General features: G+C 36.4%; 1 protein-coding gene across 1 annotated transcript; it reads right to left on the bottom strand.

The window, feature by feature from the left end:
- Positions 1-2: 2 nt before the first annotated feature.
- On the bottom strand, positions 3-21,743 carry Hydr2 (abhydrolase domain-containing protein 2). Its single transcript, XM_034969612.2, has 7 exons — positions 21,435-21,743; positions 19,403-19,575; positions 17,385-17,552; positions 9,291-9,474; positions 7,959-8,153; positions 6,976-7,130; positions 3-5,585 (listed from the first exon to the last, which is right to left on the bottom strand). Exons 1-7 carry the CDS (start codon positions 21,587-21,589, stop codon positions 5,308-5,310), a joined length of 1,308 nt encoding a protein of 435 aa, XP_034825503.1. The 5' UTR covers positions 21,590-21,743; the 3' UTR covers positions 3-5,307.
- Positions 21,744-21,967: the final 224 nt, after the last annotated feature.

Raw genomic sequence — 21,967 nt, 5'->3', positions numbered from 1 at the left:
TGTCTATTATTTCGATCACATTTATTAGGCAATATTGATTGTTAGAAAAATTAGCACATTCTAACAATAATTTTCAATATTACTGCTAGTAACCTCTGACTACAAAACATGTCAGATTAGGTACCCCTTTTGTCTGGTATTCGATATCGGTATTTTTAAATATCAAACAATTCTAAAATTTCATCTTGTCATTTGATAAAAAAATTAATATATTTTAATTTTTACACAATATATCAATATGTAGCTGTACATCCCAGCTATTCAAAACTCGCAATACAAAGTTCCGAATATATGAACACAACAAACAATCATTAATTGATTACAATAAATGCCCTTTAAAATATTACCTATGATTTGCAATATTTCATATTGCACAACAATATATTATATTATTACTATGGGAAGTGCCTAGACGGCCTAGAGCGGTTGTTTGATAGAAAAATCTTTCATTTGTACCTTAAAGCAAATTAATAGGGTTCAATTTTTAATACAATTACTAGTGTTCATGAAGTTAACATTTAAAAAAACTTGCCACTGGTTAATTTTTAGTATCAAACATCTGCTTGTCACCATCTAGACACTTACATTATGTATTACATAATTATATAGATCTCAATTATTGGACCAGACTTTTTTCTAATACAACTATCTGGGACCATCCGTTAGATGATAGATCACAGCCCCCCTAGCACCGATCTTGAGACTATCACAGTGCGGTCATTATTTTTTTTGGGCTAGATATATCAATATTTCATAGTAAAAGAGTGCAAGACAGTCGGAATAGATTGCCATCATCATATTGACACTGTCTAAGATAAGTGCTAGACGTATAAGTTAGAAAATATTATAAAAAAACAGAATTCTGATGGGCTTGTTTATTTTATCATTAGTCTATGACCTACGCAAACTGCCAGGTTCCAGTTCCATAAGGCATGTAAGTGCGAGCTAGCGGTCCGATTAAAATGATTTATGACCCAGTTCGCACGTTCGTAATGGCCCTAGTATACTTATTTTGCGGCACTGTTCCTATCTCTCCACATTATGAGACCCTTATTATTAAAACATGCAGTGCTGCAGCATACAGTGCTTATACATGGCTTACCTATATCATGACTCGTATAAGTATTCTTAGAGTGGGGTACTTAGAATCGGCACAAAAAAATAACTTATTTTGTATGGCACATTTCCAGCGAACTTGTATACCTAATATGTCCGTGACTGACATTTCAGTGACTGTCTTATTGGATGGTCCCGCCCATTTTCGACTCATATACACACACGAGATCAAAACTTTCATTGGTCATATTCAGTAAGTACTTTGAGTAAGTATAGAACTATTTCAAGCAAAACAGCTGCACAGATTTCAATATTAAAGAACTCTCAATTTATTGTTAATCAAAATTGTACACAACTTCAAAAAAAAATTTACATAAAATAAACTCATAAATAATAAGAATGGAAACATACTGATAACAGGCGACGCGATAAAGCAATGCGCGATGCGCGTGGTGTCATTGAAAATCATATTTGACTGCAACAAGAATGCCATAAATTCAGATAATTACAACAGAATTATGGGAATGTTTTAATCATAACTTCGTGCTAACCCTCCTGACATCACGTGTTGTAAATATGTTTTTGCCTTAATTCGTTTTATTTAATACACTTATTGATTATATCTGTTTGTATTCCTCACAAAAACTAAAGGCGGTGTAATTTGTACGTGAAATTTTAGAAACTTTTTAAATAATCATCTTATTTTTAAACAGTATGATAGTAGATTATTATGACAGTAGCTGTAAAGTTATTTGTATTTCTTCAATCATTTATGGTTCTTGTCTAACGATTGATACAAAACATTATACTCGTACTTGCGCTTTGAATCATTTGGTGACGCTTTTGTCCCTCCTACAAACAGGCCTCAAATTAATTATTATTACTAGTAACTAGCTATCTGCATGCCAAATTTCTTCCCGATCCGTATTTAAGATCATGTGCAACGGTCAATTTTATTATCATTACGTGACGGCAAATCCGGTACAATATAAGGCCGCTGAGCCGATCTACAATTCGAAGTGAATTCTCCAAACAATTGATTTCAATCAGCACGCATTCCAGTACTGCAAAAGCTTGAAGCGTTGATGGTTCGTTTCGTACCGAAGTGTGATCTAAAGGCCCAAACACATTGTGCTGTTATGTGTCGTGAAAAGACTGCGACCAAATCATATATTTTTACGTAGACTAGCTTATTTTCACAATTCGCCCGCGTGGATTTACGTTTTTAAAGATCCTGCTGGAATTTCTCGAACTCTTTTCTACTGCTGTCGCGTGGCTGTCGCTACTGCAAAGTTTTACCTAATCACCCTGCCGGATCGAATAATTGTTCGTTCCGTGTGTGTGTGATCAATAATGTGCGATCGGGGTGGTTACGTAAAACGTTGCAGTAGCAATCCGACAGTTCATTTGCTGTCTCTCTTCTTCTTATTTTGCTTTGTGGCTATTGCTGTCTCTCTCTAGCCGGACGTTTGACAGCAATGATCGCGAGATTTACGCCTGTCGCGAGATACGTAATCACCCCGCCGGTATAGTCTACTTTTCTTATTGCCTGCATATTAGCACTTTTAATTTCTTATCTGATTTTTCTGTCTAAAATAGGCACAATTACATTATTTCATGTCGTTCAACCAAAAATAAGTCTACCTATCATTAATAAATAATTTCGAACTAAACTCACAACTGTTCTTTCCTTTCTTTCTAGTCATAGCACAGCTATGATATGTTCCAATAAATATAAAAATTACGCCTCAGTTTTCATATATTAAAATTCAACACAGCAAACTGAAATCATTTTAAAAAATAAATAAATGCAGGTGGCAATGATACATTAAGCAACAAAATGCATAAAATGAAGTTGCTACTCATGAATTATTATAATATAATAATTCATGAGTAGCAACTTCATTTTATTACAATTGCAACATCGAATCATTGTTTGTGCAAGTAAAAGCATGTAAAGTTTACACACACATATGCACATAGTTCGATTTTTCAAATTGATCAATTTTTTAAAGAAATGTAGTTTTTGAAATAAAACACCAACATATCAATAAATAAAACGTAAAAATTAACTGTATCACATTTTGGAATTCTTCTTCTTCAAGCAAGTTTAAATGTGCAGACACACTATAGTGTTGTGCGTTGCGACTTGCAACGCAATCTGGCGCGACGATCTACCTATCGGAACGCGCCTTTAGCCAAACGCGCCAGAGTGTTAAGACAAGCAACTGTACACATAATACAAATATATGATCGATCGCCTTTTGTCGCGACACAGCACAACACCACAACAATAGTATGTTTGCACCTTTTTAAAAACTATCATGTTAGGTACACAACCCAAATCTCAACAAACCACTGTCTATTTTCATAAATATTTAATTTTATTCCAATAAATAAAAACATAGGAACGTGCAGAATGAAATAACGTACAACTTCCTACTTTTTGTGCTCGTTAATCTAAAAACTATATTCTAAATATTAGTCATTTTAAAAATATTGTATCGTTACATTTACTAGGCACATTCAAATTCGTACAAAACGTACGTAATTTCAGTCATTCGAAAAGGAATGATCATCCTAGGGCTCACATCAGACGGTTCAATAAGCAAAAGACGATGAATTATGAACAGCTGCTTTTATCACACAAACAAAAACAAAAATCAGACATAAGAGCCAAACACTTATGGTACTTTTTGTCTAATAGCATCAGCGAACAGCGTTTTCGAAACTAACCGCCATCAGTTGCGGCATCGAAATCGCATGTTTTAGCGATTACTGTGTGCTAGTATGATTTTAATATGACCAACGTTGATTTAATTCGAGCGTCGCAAAACTTAAGTAAAGTAAAATTGAGTCGGCTTTGTTTTAAAGCTCAAATTCGTCTATATATCTGAAGCCAGCTCCCTAAGCGGAAACCTTACGAAATTAAATTCGGTGGTAGAAGTTCTATTTTACTCTGACGTTATTGTGTTTCGACCCTGAATTCTATCAACATTTTGGTGAGATGTAAAACCACACATTAAGCACACAGAATCGACTTGTTTTTACTAAATTGCTGAAACTAGCGTTTCACGGCCGCACATATTGGAATGTGTGCGGCTGTGAAACGCAGTTGATTCCGATGCTAACGATCAAATTATTTGCAGAGTTACAGCGGTTACGCACTTTATCCCATTAGAAGTCGTGAAAATACAGATATAAAAAAACTCGGACCGAATTCGGATATTGCTTAGATATTCATTAATCCAATCTATGACCCAAATCCAAACTATTCAGTGGACATCTTTGACATATCTACGCCATATGTCCGATTTGAATCCGAAGGACATCCGAAGTATTCTCACGGATGACTATGAGAGAAATCAGATTGATAAGTCCGATCTAGTGCGTAAGCTATCATACAAATAGTTTTGTGACTACTTCGGAACGTATTTTCACGAATTCGGACCGGATGTAGTGCGTAACCGCCCTTAAGCCTCTATGCTGAAAAGCAATCATGTGGCCAATGCTAAAAGCATCGTGTGTGCTTTTCCCTTGAAATAAGAATTAAAATATTCAGACATTTCACGTATGGTTCTTCATTGATGCAGAATCAGAAATGGATCTAATAAATAATGAACCATCCGATTCCGCCCCTATAAATATTTTCTTTCGTATTATGAAACATGAAACCACTTCAAAAATACAATTTAACACCAAACACACACGCTTAATGTCAAACAATACAACACAATCGTTTAAATGCTGTATCATGTACAGTTCTTGCATTTCACGAAAGCGAGTGGATCATGCTTGTGTTTAAGTCGTATCAGTATAAGTATAAGGCAAAGTAAATGTGTGCGTTGGCGAGCGCTTGCTCGCGACTGATTGGTCCGACATGCACGCACACTTACGCAATGTCCGTGTATACGACGTAACCACAAGTAAAGTTCACTCGCCTTCGTGAATTGCAAGAACTGTACTGCGTGTAGCAAGCAGATACAATTAGACAGATACAGCTAATTACATAACTAAAATAAAACTAGTTGAAATTATATTTTGTATGACGACCGTTCTACTATGATAATAATTTTTCTGGTAAAATTACGCTAAAGCTGAACACGAGAATACAAAAATGGAATTTTACCTCGCCTTCAACGAGTTCACACACGTTGCGTATTCGATGAGCTCACCCACTCTATCGCCGTTGTTTCCCACACGATACTACAAAACTGCTAGAAAAATCCTCTATATAAAAATACCTTAACTTTATGCCTTCTGTGGGACTTTATCGAGTGGATCTCTGTAGATGATAGTCGCAGATTTGATGAGATCAGGTTCATCGTCGGGTAGCCCGAGATCGGAAGTAGTGTCCGTGAGGGCCGGTTTGGGCGCGCACTTGTGGTGCGCCATGAGAAGGCCGCCCACGAGTGCGGCGAGCGCACGGTCGAGCCACGTCACGGGGTTGGCGTACACTAGACCACCTTCGTAGAAGCCGAGGTGACCGCCGTGTGAAAGCTCCAAGAACATCACGTTGTCGTGCAAGCCTGCAATATGGATTGAGGAGTTTGGAATCATGGTAAGTAAATACAAAAAGTATGGTGAGTGAAATGTCAAAATAGTATGCAGATCAGCTGTACAAATTAAGAGGTCTATCTAAAAGAAAACAAAATCAAGCGTCCGTTGACGCCCGCACGGGCCCGATAGAAGCGCAGCTTCTACGCATTTTTCGGTGAAAGTTGTTTTGATTGTCCAGTTCGAACCAATCTGTCAATACGAAGAAATCAAATAAAAGTAATTAGAAATTACTATCTAGTGTGTATCTCGGAGAAGTTAACGTTATGACGTTTTTCCCATTTTATTTCACGAAGGCGGCGCGCGAAGCCCCCGTAAAAAAGCTTCGCTTCAAAATAACGGAGGAGACTTTATTTCTAATCTGGTAAACAGCCCTTGGCCATAATAAGCCCTCTGATAGCTACATTCCGATAATTATAAAACCTTCTGATTGATGATTACGAAATGTCCATCTTAGAGATATCATCAACTGCACGTTGTTAGGTTTATGATAACATATTGCATGCTAATAGGCAGAATTTGGCTGTACCTTTTTGTTTTGTAACATCTCCACTGTTTACCCAGATTCGCAATAAAGAAATTTGTATTTGTTGTATTTGTATTTGCAATTATTACTTGATTTGAAGGCTAAGTACAAATTGTCATATTATGAGCAGGTACTAGGTATATCGGTTCAGGCAACGCAAATATTAATACTTCATATTCCTACAATATCAATATAATTTATTCAAAATCGCAAGAATATCAATACACGAGTGCACCTTGAACTTTGGGTCAAGGTGACAAAATTACCTAAATATGCATAAGTAATTTTTCTATTCGACCAAAAAGGTATAAGATTACAATAATATAGTACCTACTGAATTTCTATGTAAATCAAGATTATGTTTTGCTATTTGGTCACGCGAAGCAAACATTTACGAACTAAATATTTAGTACAATAACAGCTTAACACAGAACACTAATTATTATAACATTATTAATATTAATTTTGATGGTTCGCACGTTGGATGGTAGACAAATTGGACAAAAAAAATATAATAATTGTATTATCCTTTTATTTATTTATTATCCTTTCATTTTTAATTGGAATGAAGAAATAAAATACCTATGCGTTTTTGCTTGCACAAAAAGGATCAGTGCTTTCATGTATCGAATTCATCACAACTCTACCTGTAATCCTAATGCTAATCACGCACCTGATAGTTATTTCTAATACGTACCTACTAAATAACCTCGAATTTGGTAAAGAAATGTGGACAATGGTATCAGCACTCTTTTTCCAGTATTGGAAAATTCGGTGCTTGCGGCTCGTATAATGTACGAACAGGTTAAGAACAACTATAATAAACTTTTACTTACTGACAAATTCTCTTATTGTGGGAAGCAAGGGTTCGGGCACAATCGGATCATCTCGTGCGTTAATAAATATCATTGGTGTCTTTATGTTCTTGAGATAGAAAGCCGACGAACTCCATTTATATAATTCTGCTACTGATTCGAATCCATGAACTCTTCTGTAAACAAAAAAAAAGGTATAACATAAAGTAAGCCTTTAAAATATTGTCCGACCAATCGGAGCTTTATTAACCTGTGATTATAATGAACACAATTAAGTACTGGAAATTCACAAACTAATCTCGTGTAAAAAACCAGGATCCTAAAGCCGAGAATGACAGTAAAATTATTGAGACTTAAGAAAATGTTTTTCGGTTATGTTTCTTAGTATAAATATTATGACAAAAGACATACTCGAAGTTAAGAATTAAATTGTGATTGTTCATCATAAGATTAATATTTAGATTTGATTACATTATTAACCGCAAACATTTTACAAGAATCTGCATGTTCAAATTATTACGTCACCACAATAAGAAGGAACAAAACATTGATTCTTGGAATACCTAAGCGGCATTATTTATTATCATAATATTATGTATATCAATTTCTAAGATCGGAAAACATTTTTTTTAATAGATGATGACCGCCACTTTATCTCAGAGGTTCAGAATTTCATGTTTATAATGTAAACAAGGAGTTGACCTGGTTTTTAATTTCCACAGGAGTGAAACCGCGAGTGCTCGCTAATCTTCCAATAAAGCTTTTTATAGCTCACTAATAAAATTTATAGCTCCAACTAAGGAATATCGTTGACATAGTCGTCTACATTGATGGAAGTCAATGGCTGAACTTAGGTCTTCCGCACACTACGGTCTTCTCAAGCAGCGGTTCCTTACGACTCGTTTAACTTCGTCTCTCCACCTAGTAGGAGGCTATCAATACCTCTTTCCACTGCGGAAGATTCTTGTTACAAAAGGTATAAGTAAAATGTAAAGGAAACTTACCTAGAATAGGCTTCGTCCAAATCTGGCAAGGTACCAGCAGAAACTATCATTTTCTCATCTAAAGAGTATGTGTTCTTCATTTCTGGATTCAAAAGCATCCGTTTATGTCTAGTTATAATATTGCGATAGTTGTCGGTCATTATGTACAAGTAGAAACGACGGAAATTCTGCCATTGTAAAAGATAAACCATTGTACTGGAAAAAAAGAAATAATTAGGGATTACCTTATTGAACTCATAATAATTGATGTATGTAAAGGGCAACGCACATCTGCTTAGTTAAATAGAGCGGAGGCACAATTTTAAACTCTGCTATATTTGACTCAGCTTTGACATTCTGCTGTTTTTGAGTTAACGCAAAAACTTGTAACAAGTATGTACGAAACGAATAAATATATGTATTTTTTTGTATCAGTGGTGGCAGCAATAAAATCACCATCTGCAGCAATATTACGCTTTCCCACGACAATCAATGATTTTCTAGAAATAATATTTTTTATTGTGTCACAACTCACAACAAATCCAATAAGTACTTTTCTTTCTAAGCAATAAAAAAATAAGTCAAGTGCGCACACGATAGTACCATTGTACAAGAAATAATACTTTTTTTAATTTTCATGGTAGCCATTTTTAAATGTTTATTATTTGTTATCATAGCGGCAATAGAAATGCATATTCTGTGAAACTGTAAACTCTCTTCCTATTACGGTAGACACACACAGACAGACGGACAGCGGAGGCTTTGTAATAGGGTCCCGTTTGGCATCCTTCGGATACGGAACCCTAAAAACTATGCGGTTTGTTCAAATTCGTCCCAATGACGTATCTACTCATTCGTAATAGGTGCAAACGTAAAGCGTAGTTAAAAGAGAAAGGAGAATATTAAATGATTAGAAAGCATATAATCTTTCTTTTATAAATGTAACTTTTGATGTAAGACAAGTGCGTTTTCACATTATCCGATCTGATACTGGAGTGTCCGATAGTGGTCGTCTTTTTACATTGTACCAAACCATAAAAGAGCTGAAGCTTAACAGCCAAGCACCGTGGTAGGTTACCACGATACAACTGATATCAAAAATTAAATCCATACTAATATTATAAATGCGAAAGTGTGTCTGGCTGTCTGTCTGTCTGCTAGCCTTTCAAGGCCCATCCGTTCAGCCCATTTTGACGAAATTTGCTACAGAGTTAGCTTGCATCCCGGGGAAGGACATAGGCTACTTTTTATCCCGGAATATCAAAGAGTTCCTAGGGGTTTTTAAAAACCGTAATCCACGCGGACGAAGTCGCGGGCATCATCTAGTCATCTATATTCCATACCAATACTCACTCAATGGCATTGTATCCCTGGCATATCGAAATGCCTCCAATAATGTTCTTGGGTCTTTTCCTCTCCTCTCCTAAATATTTCGTAATCAAATTGCCGCCGAGGCTAAATCCGACTAGAATCAGCTTCGTATTAGGATATCGCTCCATTAAGTTCTCTACCATGTAGCTAAAGTCATCTGTGTGACCTGAAAAGTAAAAATATAAGATAAGTTATGCGATCACGCCATTCGTAATCAAGAACATTGGCCTTGACGCCCAAAGATAACTTTCAACAGTCGAACCTGTGTGATAGCTTGCTCTAACCGAACTAATGCTTAATTCGGATATTTTCTGTACTAATTTATTTTAATGATGATAAGAATTCGCAAACGCTTGCAATGCAAAATATTCTATTTTGCATTTCGTTCAAAAACTTGCACTTTTTTAAATTGTGATAGCGATAAACTTTGAAATTGGTTGAATTATTAAGTAGGTACGAATTACACACTACTAAGTATAGATAGTAGACCAGATGCTAGCGACTTCGTTCGTGTGAATTTAAGTTTTTTAATAATCCTGTGGGAACTTTGTGATTTTCCTGGATAAAAAGTAGCCTTGTTCGTCTCAAGTAAAGATGCAAGTGGGATGCAAGCTTTCTCTGTAGTCTGTACCTACCAAAATCGGTTAAGTGGATAGCCTGGTAACAGAAAAACACACACTTTCCCATTTATAATATTTGTATGGACTTAAAATACTTAATTATCAGTACCCTTATTATAAATGCGAAAGTGTGTTTGTTTGTTGGTTTATTGGTTTGTTGGTTTTTTGGTTTGTCCTTCAATCACGTTGCAACGGTGCAACGGATTGACGTGATTATTTGCATGGGTATAGATAAAAACCTGGAGAGTGACATAGGCTACTTTTTATCCCGGAAAATCAAAGAGTTCCCATGGGATTTTTAAAAACCTAAATCCACGCGTACGAAGTCGCGGGCATCAGCTAGTATTATACATTAAAAAAAGCTGACTGACTGATCTATCAACACAGCTTGGATGGATCGGGCTGAAATTTGGCATGCAGATTATTACGTAGACATCCGCAAGAAACGGTTTTTGAAAATTCAACCCCTAAGGGGGTAGAATAGGTGTTTGAAATTTGTGTAGTCCACACGGACGAAGTCGCGGGCATAAGCTAGTTATTCAATAAATAAGAAAGAATAGCACTAGATTTAGACCTGTCATTTTAGTTTAGTTTAGAAATAGTGTACAACAGAATTTGCCTTATTCCCTTAATACTAACTAGAGCATGTGCCCGGTACCGATTAGGTACTCATGAACTCGTTTACTAAGGTTAACAGGGTCACTGTGCTCGTGCCTATATCAGGTAACTAGATTGGGCACTAGTTTGGTTCTACTTCTTATATAAGTAAGTAATTTTACACTAATAATAATTCCCGCATGGATCCCGCATGCGGGATGTTCGTGTGAACGCTAGCATATAAAGACATTCGCCATCAAACGGGATCCTGCAAATAACTGGACTGCCGTGTGAAAGGGGCGTTACGGTAAAGGAAAACATCGTGAGGAAACCTGCATGCCTGAGAGTTCTCTCAAAGGTGTGTGAAGTCTTCCAATTCGCACATGGCCAGCGTGGTAGACTACGGTCAAAACCCTTCTCACTCTGAGAGGAGACCCGTTCTCTGTAGTGAGCCGGAGATGGGTGGATCATGATGAATTATAAGAAAACCTATTGAATAATATCAACAATCGTTGAACATTACCTACGCTTGTTGTACCTACTTGAGTCATCTTACCTTATTAAAATTAGGAATGACATCAGATGCTTTATTTAGAAGCATGATTTGGTAGGTACCTAACTTAGGCGTAGGCCTACGTAATACCTACCAACCAACCTGCCTATTTATTTAAAGTAACATAAGTTAACTTTTATTAATTAAGAGTTAACTCTTATTACTAACTACAAGTATGGGCGATTGTGCAACAACCTGCCCATCCGACCGTACGTCCGTCCGTCCGTCTGTCAGCGGACTCGTGAACCGTAATAGGTATAGAGTTGAAATTTTCACAGAATATGTATTGCTATTGCCGCTATAACAACAAATAATAAGAACTGGCCGCTATGAAAATTAAAAAAATTAAAATGTGTTATTTCGTGTACGGAACCCTTCATGTGAGAGTCCAACTCTCACTTGACCCATTTTTTTCCGCCTGTAAAGTTATCAAAATTAAGGTAGTGCTGGTTGCCAGTTCACAGTCGATGTGTCACCTGATTATGAGAAAACACTAACATAAAATGATTTATTATATGTAAATATTGAGATATATACATTATTCATTTACGTTGTGGTGTCCTAGTTTCGTCTGACATTGATTAAACGTAGGAATTAATTGACCCTACTTGCTACCTATTTGTACATTTTCGCATCCGTAAGAGGGCAAAGGGCTTCCTTTGAATAAGATAGGGTGGTACCTTTAACTAGAGTTTGCCTTCGATTAATTAATTATTTTCTACTTCCTCGTATACGTATTTCGCAGGAATTCATTTATTTATTAATAAGATAAATCTTTGAAGATTGTGCGAACCAAACTAATTTCGACGAAAAGGTAACTACACGTTGCATTTCGGAGATGGACATATTCAAATTTTTTTTTATCTCGGAAAACCAAAGAATTGTCGCGTATTGAATTTATCGAAATTAGTATTGAAGAGAGGCACGTGATGACTAATGAGATAGCATTATCATTCGTAGGATTACTTACAACTAGATGATGACCGGGCGACTTTGTCGGCGTTTTTAGGTTTTTAAAAGTCCCATGGGAACTTTGATTTTCCGGGATAAAAAATACCCAATTTCGTCACAATTAGTTAAACCGATGGGCCGTGAAAAGCTAGCAGACAGACAGACACAGTGTCGCATTTATAACATTAATAGTTTGGATAATATACGTAAGTTCTCACTTCTCAGTCCTGACCCAAATTTAAGGTATGTAGGTATTACCATTAAAATCGAATGTCGTCAACCTTGACATTGTAAAGTAGTAGGTACAAGTGGAACGAAGCGTTAACAACCGCGAGGAAAAATAAAACTTGTTATGACGTATTGTTGCTAAAGCAAATTACAGATTCGTTCGTGTACATACACATTCAAACTATGAATCACCATTATAGAAAAAAAATAAAAACTTTCCTTTTAGTATAGAAGTATGACACGATGACTTCATCTGCACGGCCAATGGCCATGCTTTAAATAAATCCGCTACAATTTTTCACCTAATAACTTGTTAGCAGCTACTTACTAAGTACTAATCAAGCTAATTTTACAAATGCTGAATTTTTAAGTATCTCAGTTTAAAATCCAATAGCTGTAGTAAGTAGACCTAGAATAAGAACTACCTATATTATACAATACATGTCTCACACCCGGATTCACTCACGTGTTTAGTCGACTGAGTCCCTTTGAAAAAGGAATCCGGAAGGGTTCGAAACTAGTCGGGCTAACGTCAGTACTTATTCTGTGCTAACGTCGACTGAACATGTGAGTACAGCCGGGTGTGAGACATGTATAATCGAAGTCACTCGCGATAGTTTAAACGCTAAAACTACCTATATATTGACGCCGTACAGAGTAGGACTAAAGATAACAAATGGTTGAATAAATATTGCGACATCTTAATAGATAGGTGCACTACCTAATTAGCTAAATTGAGCTAGTTTTAAGATTTTTGCGCGTTATTCAATCAGTTGGGACGTTAAGATAATAAAAGATAAGTATCTACCTACAGATATATTGTGAAATAAGTCATTTACGAAAATAGATTTTAGGTATACATACCTATAACCAAAGACATATTAAAATGTCTTTGCCTATAACCTATAACTCTATTTGCATTAAATTTTTTAAGTACTACTTTAGGGCTACCTGCGTCAAATGTATAGTTACCGGCAACTAAATAGTCGTCTCTGATCTACTATGCGAGTGGGTGCACGCACAGGTATTGTTCCACGCGCTCGTGTACAGGGGTAGCACTCACGCTAATGCAGATCTGGTGTGCTCCGCTCTCCCGTGCGTAAGTTCCCTTATTCCCTAGACCCTAACTGTCGTGAACTCTGCTATAGGGGTGTAAGCCCTATAATATGTAATCGTGCTGGTCCATCTGCCGGAACTTCGAGATAAGATAACAAAAGATAATATAAGATAACAAAAACAGAAACATGGTCATTTCTAGGTAGGTATATACACGTAACACGATCAACCAAGCGCGAGATAATATCATTGTATCATCAATCATCATCAATACTTATAATAAAACTGTAACAGGTCAAATTCTGTACATTGAAGATATTTTGAAATTTTTTTTTCGAGGGCACTCTATAATCGATACTGAACCAAAAACTGAAATTTTTTTCATTTTTGTCTGTCTGTCTGTATCACGGCCGCGCATCACGCTGAAACTACTGAATGGATTCCAATGAAACTTGGTACGATTTGAGGTCATACTATGAGGAAGAATATAGGATACTTTTTATCCCGAAATTCAGCATGGTTCCCGTAGGAGAGGGGATGAAAGTTAAAATGTATACTGAGTTGTAATTCATTAACGCGTAGTCCGATTTCATTCATTCTTTTTTTGTTAAAAAGGGGATATTTTAAAAATTGTTCCGTAAAAACTTCAAGATCATCGGCTTTTAACCGACTGTCAAAAAGGAGGTGGTTCTTTTTTCTACATCGATTTTTACGAGATTTCTGGACCGATTTGCAAATTTTTTTTTAAATCAACAAAAAAAGTTTTCGTGGTGGTCACATAAAAAATTCTGGATTCAACTCCTTAATCCTGATGCTGCAGGGTTACTGCCCGCCTGAGTTATCAAGATTCAGGAAGTGTTCATAGTGAATTCATATTGTAGGTACCAAGCAACGACTTTATTCTCAGACTTCAAGTCTCAACTCCTCAACCCTGATGATGTAGGGTACAGCACTCCTAAACTATAATGTTTCAGGAACTGCGGATGATGCAAAATTATTTTAGGTACCAAGCATAGGCTACATCATTGAACTTCGGATCCTAACTCCTCAATCCTGATGCTGCAAAGTACTGAAGTCCTAAATCGTGGGGATTTTAGAATTTCTGATAGTGAATTGATATTTAAAAAAAAAAAATTGAATCGACTGTTAGGCGGAACGAAGTTCGCTGGGTCAGCTAGTGATTCAATATGTCTGAACTTTACTAAAGATAACTCAAACTTAGCTTTCTTTAGAAATTCAGCAAATTCACTTTAAAATAAATAAAATAAATAAATAAAATAGCGCCCTTTGAGTCTTCTCTGTGTTTCGATTTCCCTATAGCAATTTAAATTAGGTTGATTCCGAAAAATCATTCATTATTACAATCGCAATTGTTGTGATTGGCTGAACTTATGGTATTTTTGTTTGCAACATTGCATTATAGCCAATAGTGAGCGACCATCAACGAGTGATAGCGATCGTGACATTGTAGCTGTCATTCTACCGCAATCGAGCAGCTGAGTTTAAGTTGCTGTCAAAAAAGACCATGCGCGCGCCGCGGCACTACTCCATTCAATCATGTTTTGTGTACAATAAAGTTCATTCTGTCTATTCCATAGGTATGCGTCGAACTTTGCGTTCTAGACTCAATTTTTATATTTTATTCGAGAAACGCGTATCTATCTACCTAATTTAATGGTAAAAGAAATATGTTAAGTATTTATTGTTAGTAAGTTTGTATGACTATACATAATAGGTAAATAATTGATAAGGCTCTTGGCAAGAGCGGAGAGTTTACTATTATCACTTCTTTTCCGTTCCAATAACCTTCACTTTAGAGACCTTTGACACTTGTTTTCATCACTTGCTTTATTTATTAGGTATGACTGTTTACATCAAATCTTTCTCAAAAATTAAGCTAGTTCATTCCGCCGTGTAGAGATTACCATTTCAGTAGCCTAGTATACAAATATTACGCTGTATCTATCTATCCTATTAAGTAGAGTTTAGTAATTTTAAAAACAATGAACACCATTTTGCGTCATGATATTACAAAAGTAGCATAAAATTGTTGTGATAAAATTTAATATTACGTAATACTAATGAAAAGATAAATACCTACTGAGTCACTTGTCAATCCACCTATACTTTACTGTATTGCAATTAAACACATAACAATATACTAGATGATGCTTACGATTTTATCAGCGTGGATTTAGGTTTTTAAAAATACCATAAGAACACTTTGATTTTCCGGGATTAAAAGTAACCCATATCCGTCTCCGAGATGCAAGCTATCTCTGTACTAAATAGATAGTGCCCGCGACTTGGTCGCCGTGGATTTAGGTTATTGAAAATCCCATGTAAACGCTTTGATTTTCCGGGACAAAAAGTAATTCCTGTTTGTCCGGGAAACAAGCTATTTCCGTACTAAATTTCGTGAAAAGGTATAACGGATGGACTGTGAAAGCTAGGAGACAGACAAACTTTTGGATTTATATTATACTAGCTTCCCGCGACTTCATCCGCGTGGACTACACAAATTTTAAACCTCATTTTTCAAAAACCCGCGGGAACTCTTTGATTTTCTGGGATAAAAAGTAGCCTATATGTTAATCAAGGGTATAATCAATCTCCATTCCAAATTTCATCCCAATCCGTTCAGCCGTTTTTGCGTGATTGAGTAACAAACATCCACACTTTTACATTTATAATATTAGTAGGATATTAGGATTATAGGTATAGATTATTAGTTAATACATGGATTAAATATACGTACCTACAGTGAAATATCATTTGTTATGAAATTATGATAATAATACCTAGTACCTATATTTCTATTTTCTATGTATTTATAATTACATATATATAGCAAATATTCCAGTACCAAACATTAAATCAAAATAAAGTAGGTACTTCGACAGACAATAATTCGAATTGATTTTCCTGCGCGTTTTCTGGAAGGTCGTTGCCGGCTTACATATAAAAATTCGGTCCACGTTTTACCATAGATATATTTATCAACAGCATATTAATTTAATATACAGTAAAACTAGCTAACCAGTCCGACTTTACACCGGTGCAGTAGTCTTACTTATAGACAAGTAAATATTATGAAGCTTCCTAGTGAAATGCTAGATAATTATAGCATATTGTTTATTTTCATTAAGAAATTTAGTTTTGGCTGCCAAGTTTCTTACGCATCGATAAATCTCATTCTATAGAACGACCACGACAATCTACGGATTAGCAGTTTGTTCAATAAAGATGATAAATTATTACGATGCTTAATCGAATTTATTACTTAATAGAATTTATATATACATAAAAAGTAGCACGGAACCAATAGGGTTTGCACTAGTTACCCACTGTGCCACAAGATAGTTAGTAGCTCAACAGTAGGTAGTTTGTTATATTTGATATGCTTGCTTACCTATAATTCTACATAATTAATTGTAATATTTTGTCTATTATTAAGAGTAACTGCTGAGGTTCTTGCCGGCTCCCTTTATCTAAGGTAGATTTTGCGGTACGCGACCGCTATGCGCGACGGCGACACGCGACCCTTTTTTTTCTACCCTAACGTGTCGCCGTCATGCGTCACGATTCTAATCTAACGTCTCTGTTAGATTTTCAAACCGGTGATAAACTAGCCTTGACATAATATCACATCGTATCTCTACGTGACCAATTCAGAAATGAGGAGATCCGTAGGAGAACTAGAGTAACCGACATAGCTCAACGGGTTACGAAGCTAAAGTGGCAATGAGCTAGGGCACATAGTTCGTTTCGTAAAACCGATAGACGTTGGGGTCTCAAGGTGCTGGAATGGCGACCTCGCACCGGAAGACGCAGCGTTGGAAGACCCCCCACTAGGTGGACGGACGACATCAGACGAGACGCAGGGAGCCGCTGGATTCAGGCGACGCAAGACCGTGGCGTGTGGAAGTCCCTACAAGAGAGCTATGTCCAGCAGTGGACGTCTATCGGTTGATGATGATGATGATGACATAATATCATAAGAGCTACAAATTGACCTATGTACATGAAATAAATAGTTTTGAATTTTTATCGATTGATGAAATAACATACCATAGGAGAATATTCTATTGCTGGTGACGGGTACACTGTTAAGGGCACCAATGTGGTTGAGAACTGCGCATCTGTAGCCGTGTCGCTGCGAGTAGTGCACGTAGGTGCGTATGTAGACGCTCTCCGACGTGTTGCCTATGCCGGGACATATCGCCACCGTCACGTCATCTGCACAAAGAAATCCATAGGTCATTCTACCGAATCCCAAAACCGTAACATCCTTGTATCATCGTCAAAAACTGCGATGATCTCGAAGTAACTATTTGCAAAACGTCGTGTCGCAAGACTGCATTCGGGCAGTAGCACGCTTCATGGCACGAAATCGCTCGCTTTTTTCGTGAAAAATATGGCATGCAAAATAATTCTTAAACTAGGTATTGTCGTATATGGTTATGGTGGTTAAACTGCTCCCATGCAGTGCTACAAGCTGTATACACGTCGTGTAAGTATCTATTTACTGTAGGTATTTTGATCAGTTGTAACAAAAAATATCTAATGAACACAAGGAAAATCACAAGAAGGAGGGTATAGAAATTTTGAGAAATTGAAATGCGAAGGGAAAGTTTGGGTTTGAAGGAAGAGAAATACTAACACCGAAAAAGCTTAGAAAATCCAAGAGCGCGACACTTACGAAACAAATACCTAGTACCTATAGAGAAGAATATAAAAGTATAAATAATTACACTTTACTTTTTATGTGATAACAGCTATAGGTATATGTCGTGTTTATCGTTAGATAATGCGAAATAAAACATTAGATACATTTTAATTATTATCATCAAGAGTCTTATATTTTGACAAGAATTTATCGCGATTTGGAGTTTAACATTTTGCTTATGTCGGAAGAGATCAACTCTACAAAGAGACTACACCTTACATCATAAAGAATTTCTTTTTAAATAGATATAAATATATGTCAAATGCTAAATTAGTAGCTACAATAATTGGTTTGATTGTTTGATCATTTTGTACTGAACAGACTGATTTAGCAATATGACGAATAATACAAAATCATTATTATACTTAATATATAAGCTGTCATAGCGTAGCGGTTAGCGCGACCGCCTTCTTATCTGAGGTCAGCGGTTCTATCCCGGGCACACACCTCTAACTTTTCGGAGTTGTGTGTGTTAGGCAATTAGGTAAATATCACTTGCTTCAACGGTGAAGAATAACATCGTGAGGAAAACCTGCATGCCTGAGAGTTCTCCGTAATGTTCTCAAAGGTGTGTGAAGTCTACCGATCCACACATGGCCAGTGTGGTAGACTATGGCTAAAACTCTTCTCACTTTGAGAGGAGACCCGTGCTATGTAGTTGGCCAGCGATGGGTTGATCATGATGATGATTATACTTAAGTATATTATATGTATGTAAAATGTATGATAACAAAATAGATCTACATAGTACGTAGGTAGATTAGGTAGGTATATTATGTCATTATGAAATCGGCTGCGCATTCACTCATCTGTGGCTGCGCGATTGCGGGAAAATGACAGCTACAAAGTCACGACCGCAATCACCTCTGATTGGTTGACGCTCGCTCACTATTGGCTACAATGCATTGTTGCAACAAGAATCGCACAAATTCAGCCAATCAGAACAATTGAGACTGTAATAATGATTGATGCAGGTTTCCCGCAATCGAGGTGCAGATAGATTAAATCTAGGGCCACACTATTTCTACAATGATAACGACGACGTCATGGTGCCGTTGATCATCATGTTTAGGAAGTCACTTCCCAGAAGTTCAGTCCGTTCAGGGTTACAGTTCATACAACTAAAAATGTGATGCAAAATGCACACACTGTGGACTGTGATCCTATAGATAATTATGAGTATGTTCAAAATTATGTATACCTGCTTATTAAAAATAGTATATAATAGAAGTATCTCTAGTCCCTGTGCAATATATTCGACATCTACTTTCATAGATCACATAATGACCTTGGTATAAAATGTGGTAGGCTCCCAAATCCCTCTGCATGAACAGTATAGTTATCCACCATTATTTCATACCTTCATGTTCACTTCCAAGAGGTTCATACAAGTCATAGGTAAGTGTTGATTTGTCTGGTAAGATTAGGGATATGCGGCCGCCGATAGGCCAGGGGCACCGGACGCGTCCAATCAGGCTGTGAAGTATGGTCTGTACATGGCCGCTGAAACCCCATAATCGTGTTGGTATGTATCTGAAACAATTACAAAGTTGTTCAATACTTCTATTTTTGGTAATATGACTCACCAGGCGATACTAAGGATAGTCACATACAGTTCCGATTCTTAGGGCCAGTGCAGACAGGGCGCGGCGTACCGAGTTGCGGCTATAACGCACGGTAGAATGGGTGAGAGTCCCAATGAGAAAATGTATATCAGAGCCCCCTGGCTTCTAGCGCGGCGCACTTTTGCAACCGCCAAGTGCCGCACGAGAAGCAAGAGATTAGAGATCATTCTCATACTATGATACTACAATTCCTTGCATCATGCCCTATTCAGTATGAAATAAATCCACCTATACAGGTGGATTTATTGACTCTAGACTAGACTAGACTTTTTTCATTCATAGATGATTCTGATGTGAGATGTTTTGTTTTAGCTAAATAGTATCAAAAAATCAACTAGAGACAAGGTCACACTAATAGAACTGTCAAGTCTAAACCAAAATAAATATCCACAAAATATCACAGTTTGCCAACTCTTCTGTTTTTTGGGACATTATGCCAAAAATTAGATACTTATTGACAATTTTATTTACAACTAGCTGATGCCCGCGGCATTGTTCGCATGGATTCAGGTTTTTAAAATCCCGGGAAAACTCTTTGATTTTTAGTGATAAAAAGTAGCCTATGTCTCTCTCCAGGTTTTAAACTATACCCATGCGAAAATTCACGTCGATCCGTTGCGACGTGATTGAAGGACAAACTAACAAATCAAAAAACCAACAAACAAACACACTTTCGCATTTATAATATGGGTAGTGATGGTAGTGATAAGTGCTTACTAAGTATTATAAATGTTGTATATAAACCACATAATATACATGTTTGCTTGTAGCATACAAAATCAACTGAACCAATGACAGCCCTTTCACACTGCATCCAGTTTTTTGCTAGCGAGCATCCCACATGTGTGAACGCTAGCATACAAATACATTCGCCATCAAACAGGATCCTGCAGAAAACGGGATCCAGCAGAAAATGGGATCCTGCAAAAAACTGGACTGCCGTGTGAAAGGGGCGTGAGATAAAACTTTTACAGTTCTAAATAATAAAGCATGTAACTAAACTTATAATAAAACTGACAGGCCTAATCCTGTGCATTGAAGATATTTTGAAAAGTTTTTTGGAGGGCACTCTATAAACGATACTGAACACAATACTGTAGTTTTTCCATTTTTGTCTGTCTGTCTGTAGAATAGAATATTATACTTTTGTTGAACATCACCGAAATTATTATTATTAATTATTATCTACAACTCAAACTCTAAATCTTGAATGGGATCCATGAGCAACATGAAAGAAAGTTAAAAACTAAGATTTGATAAAAATTATACTTACATCACAATAAGTTATTAGTTTTTTCCTAAATATGTAGTTTAACTGTATTTACTATCTTTTTTGTCCTCACTCCCTCCTTATAACTTGGAATAGGAATATTATCCACTCGAGCTTATTTTTTTATTATTATTATTTATTAATTATATTGAATGAAATGTCTATTCAAATGTAATTTAATGAACTAAATTGAGGTATATAATAGGTATCTAATAAGAAACTATGATAGTATGCTTATTTATGTTTACAAAATTACCTATAACTGAATAAAGCACTGGCCTTGAATGGTCAGACTTATAGTATGCATACAACCAGCATTGTAATGCAAACATTTTAGTATTGCTGATAAAATTGAGATCGGCAAAATGCTACCGCTGCAGGCACCTCATTTTTTAGTCACCGCAGTCACTGATTCGGCAGCTGATTGGCATGACATCACCAAACAACCAGGCGTGAGAAAACATTAAAAAACTGAAGTTATATGAAAAAATACTTACGGTTCATTGAGAAACGGAGCAATAAAGAGAATATTTTCTATGAAATTTCTATCCCTGCCATATATCACAGGCTTGTGAGGTTGGCTATTCACGTTCAGTATTCGAAAAAGCACACACAATATGACCGCAACGACGGCGAGAAGAACAGTAGACATTTTGCAACAACACAATTACCGGCCACAGCGATTGATTTGAAAGGAAATCTACATAATAGCGGCAATTTCACTTCATATGAAGCTTTAAATTCACGGCGAACGCCCGCAATAGGTACTTTCATCTACCACAACGAAAACAAAACTGAAGCCACAGAGTACATTATATATACTGGAAGTTGGAACTTGGAACTGAAGCAAGGAAAAATCAAAATTTTCTAATTTGAACGTCACACTGGACACTGACTTCTGTCAAACTATTCTTCCTTGTTCCTTCCCTTAGAGTCGTAGATAGAGTAATAAAGATAGATGTAGGAACGTTTGCTTTCTCATTCACACTAAAAAGAGAGCACAGATAAAGTTACTAATGTGATAAACAGA

The sequence above is a fragment of the Maniola hyperantus genome, chromosome 1 (genome assembly GCF_902806685.2).
Source record: "Maniola hyperantus chromosome 1, iAphHyp1.2, whole genome shotgun sequence".
Lineage (NCBI taxonomy): Eukaryota > Metazoa > Arthropoda > Insecta > Lepidoptera > Nymphalidae > Maniola > Maniola hyperantus.
This window is presented reverse-complemented; position numbering and strand designations above follow the sequence as displayed.

Coding starts and splice junctions, on each gene's coding strand:
- Hydr2 (XM_034969612.2), bottom strand. CDS start 21,589: ATGTCTACTGTTCTTCTCGCCGTCGTTGCGGTCATATTGTGTGTGCTT. Junction 8,154..9,290: donor CAGGGATACAATGCCATTGA/GTGAGTATTGGT, acceptor CTTTTTTTCCAG/TACAATGGTTTATCTTTTAC. Junction 7,131..7,958: donor TTGGACGAAGCCTATTCTAG/GTAAGTTTCCTT, acceptor TTTTGTTTACAG/AAGAGTTCATGGATTCGAAT.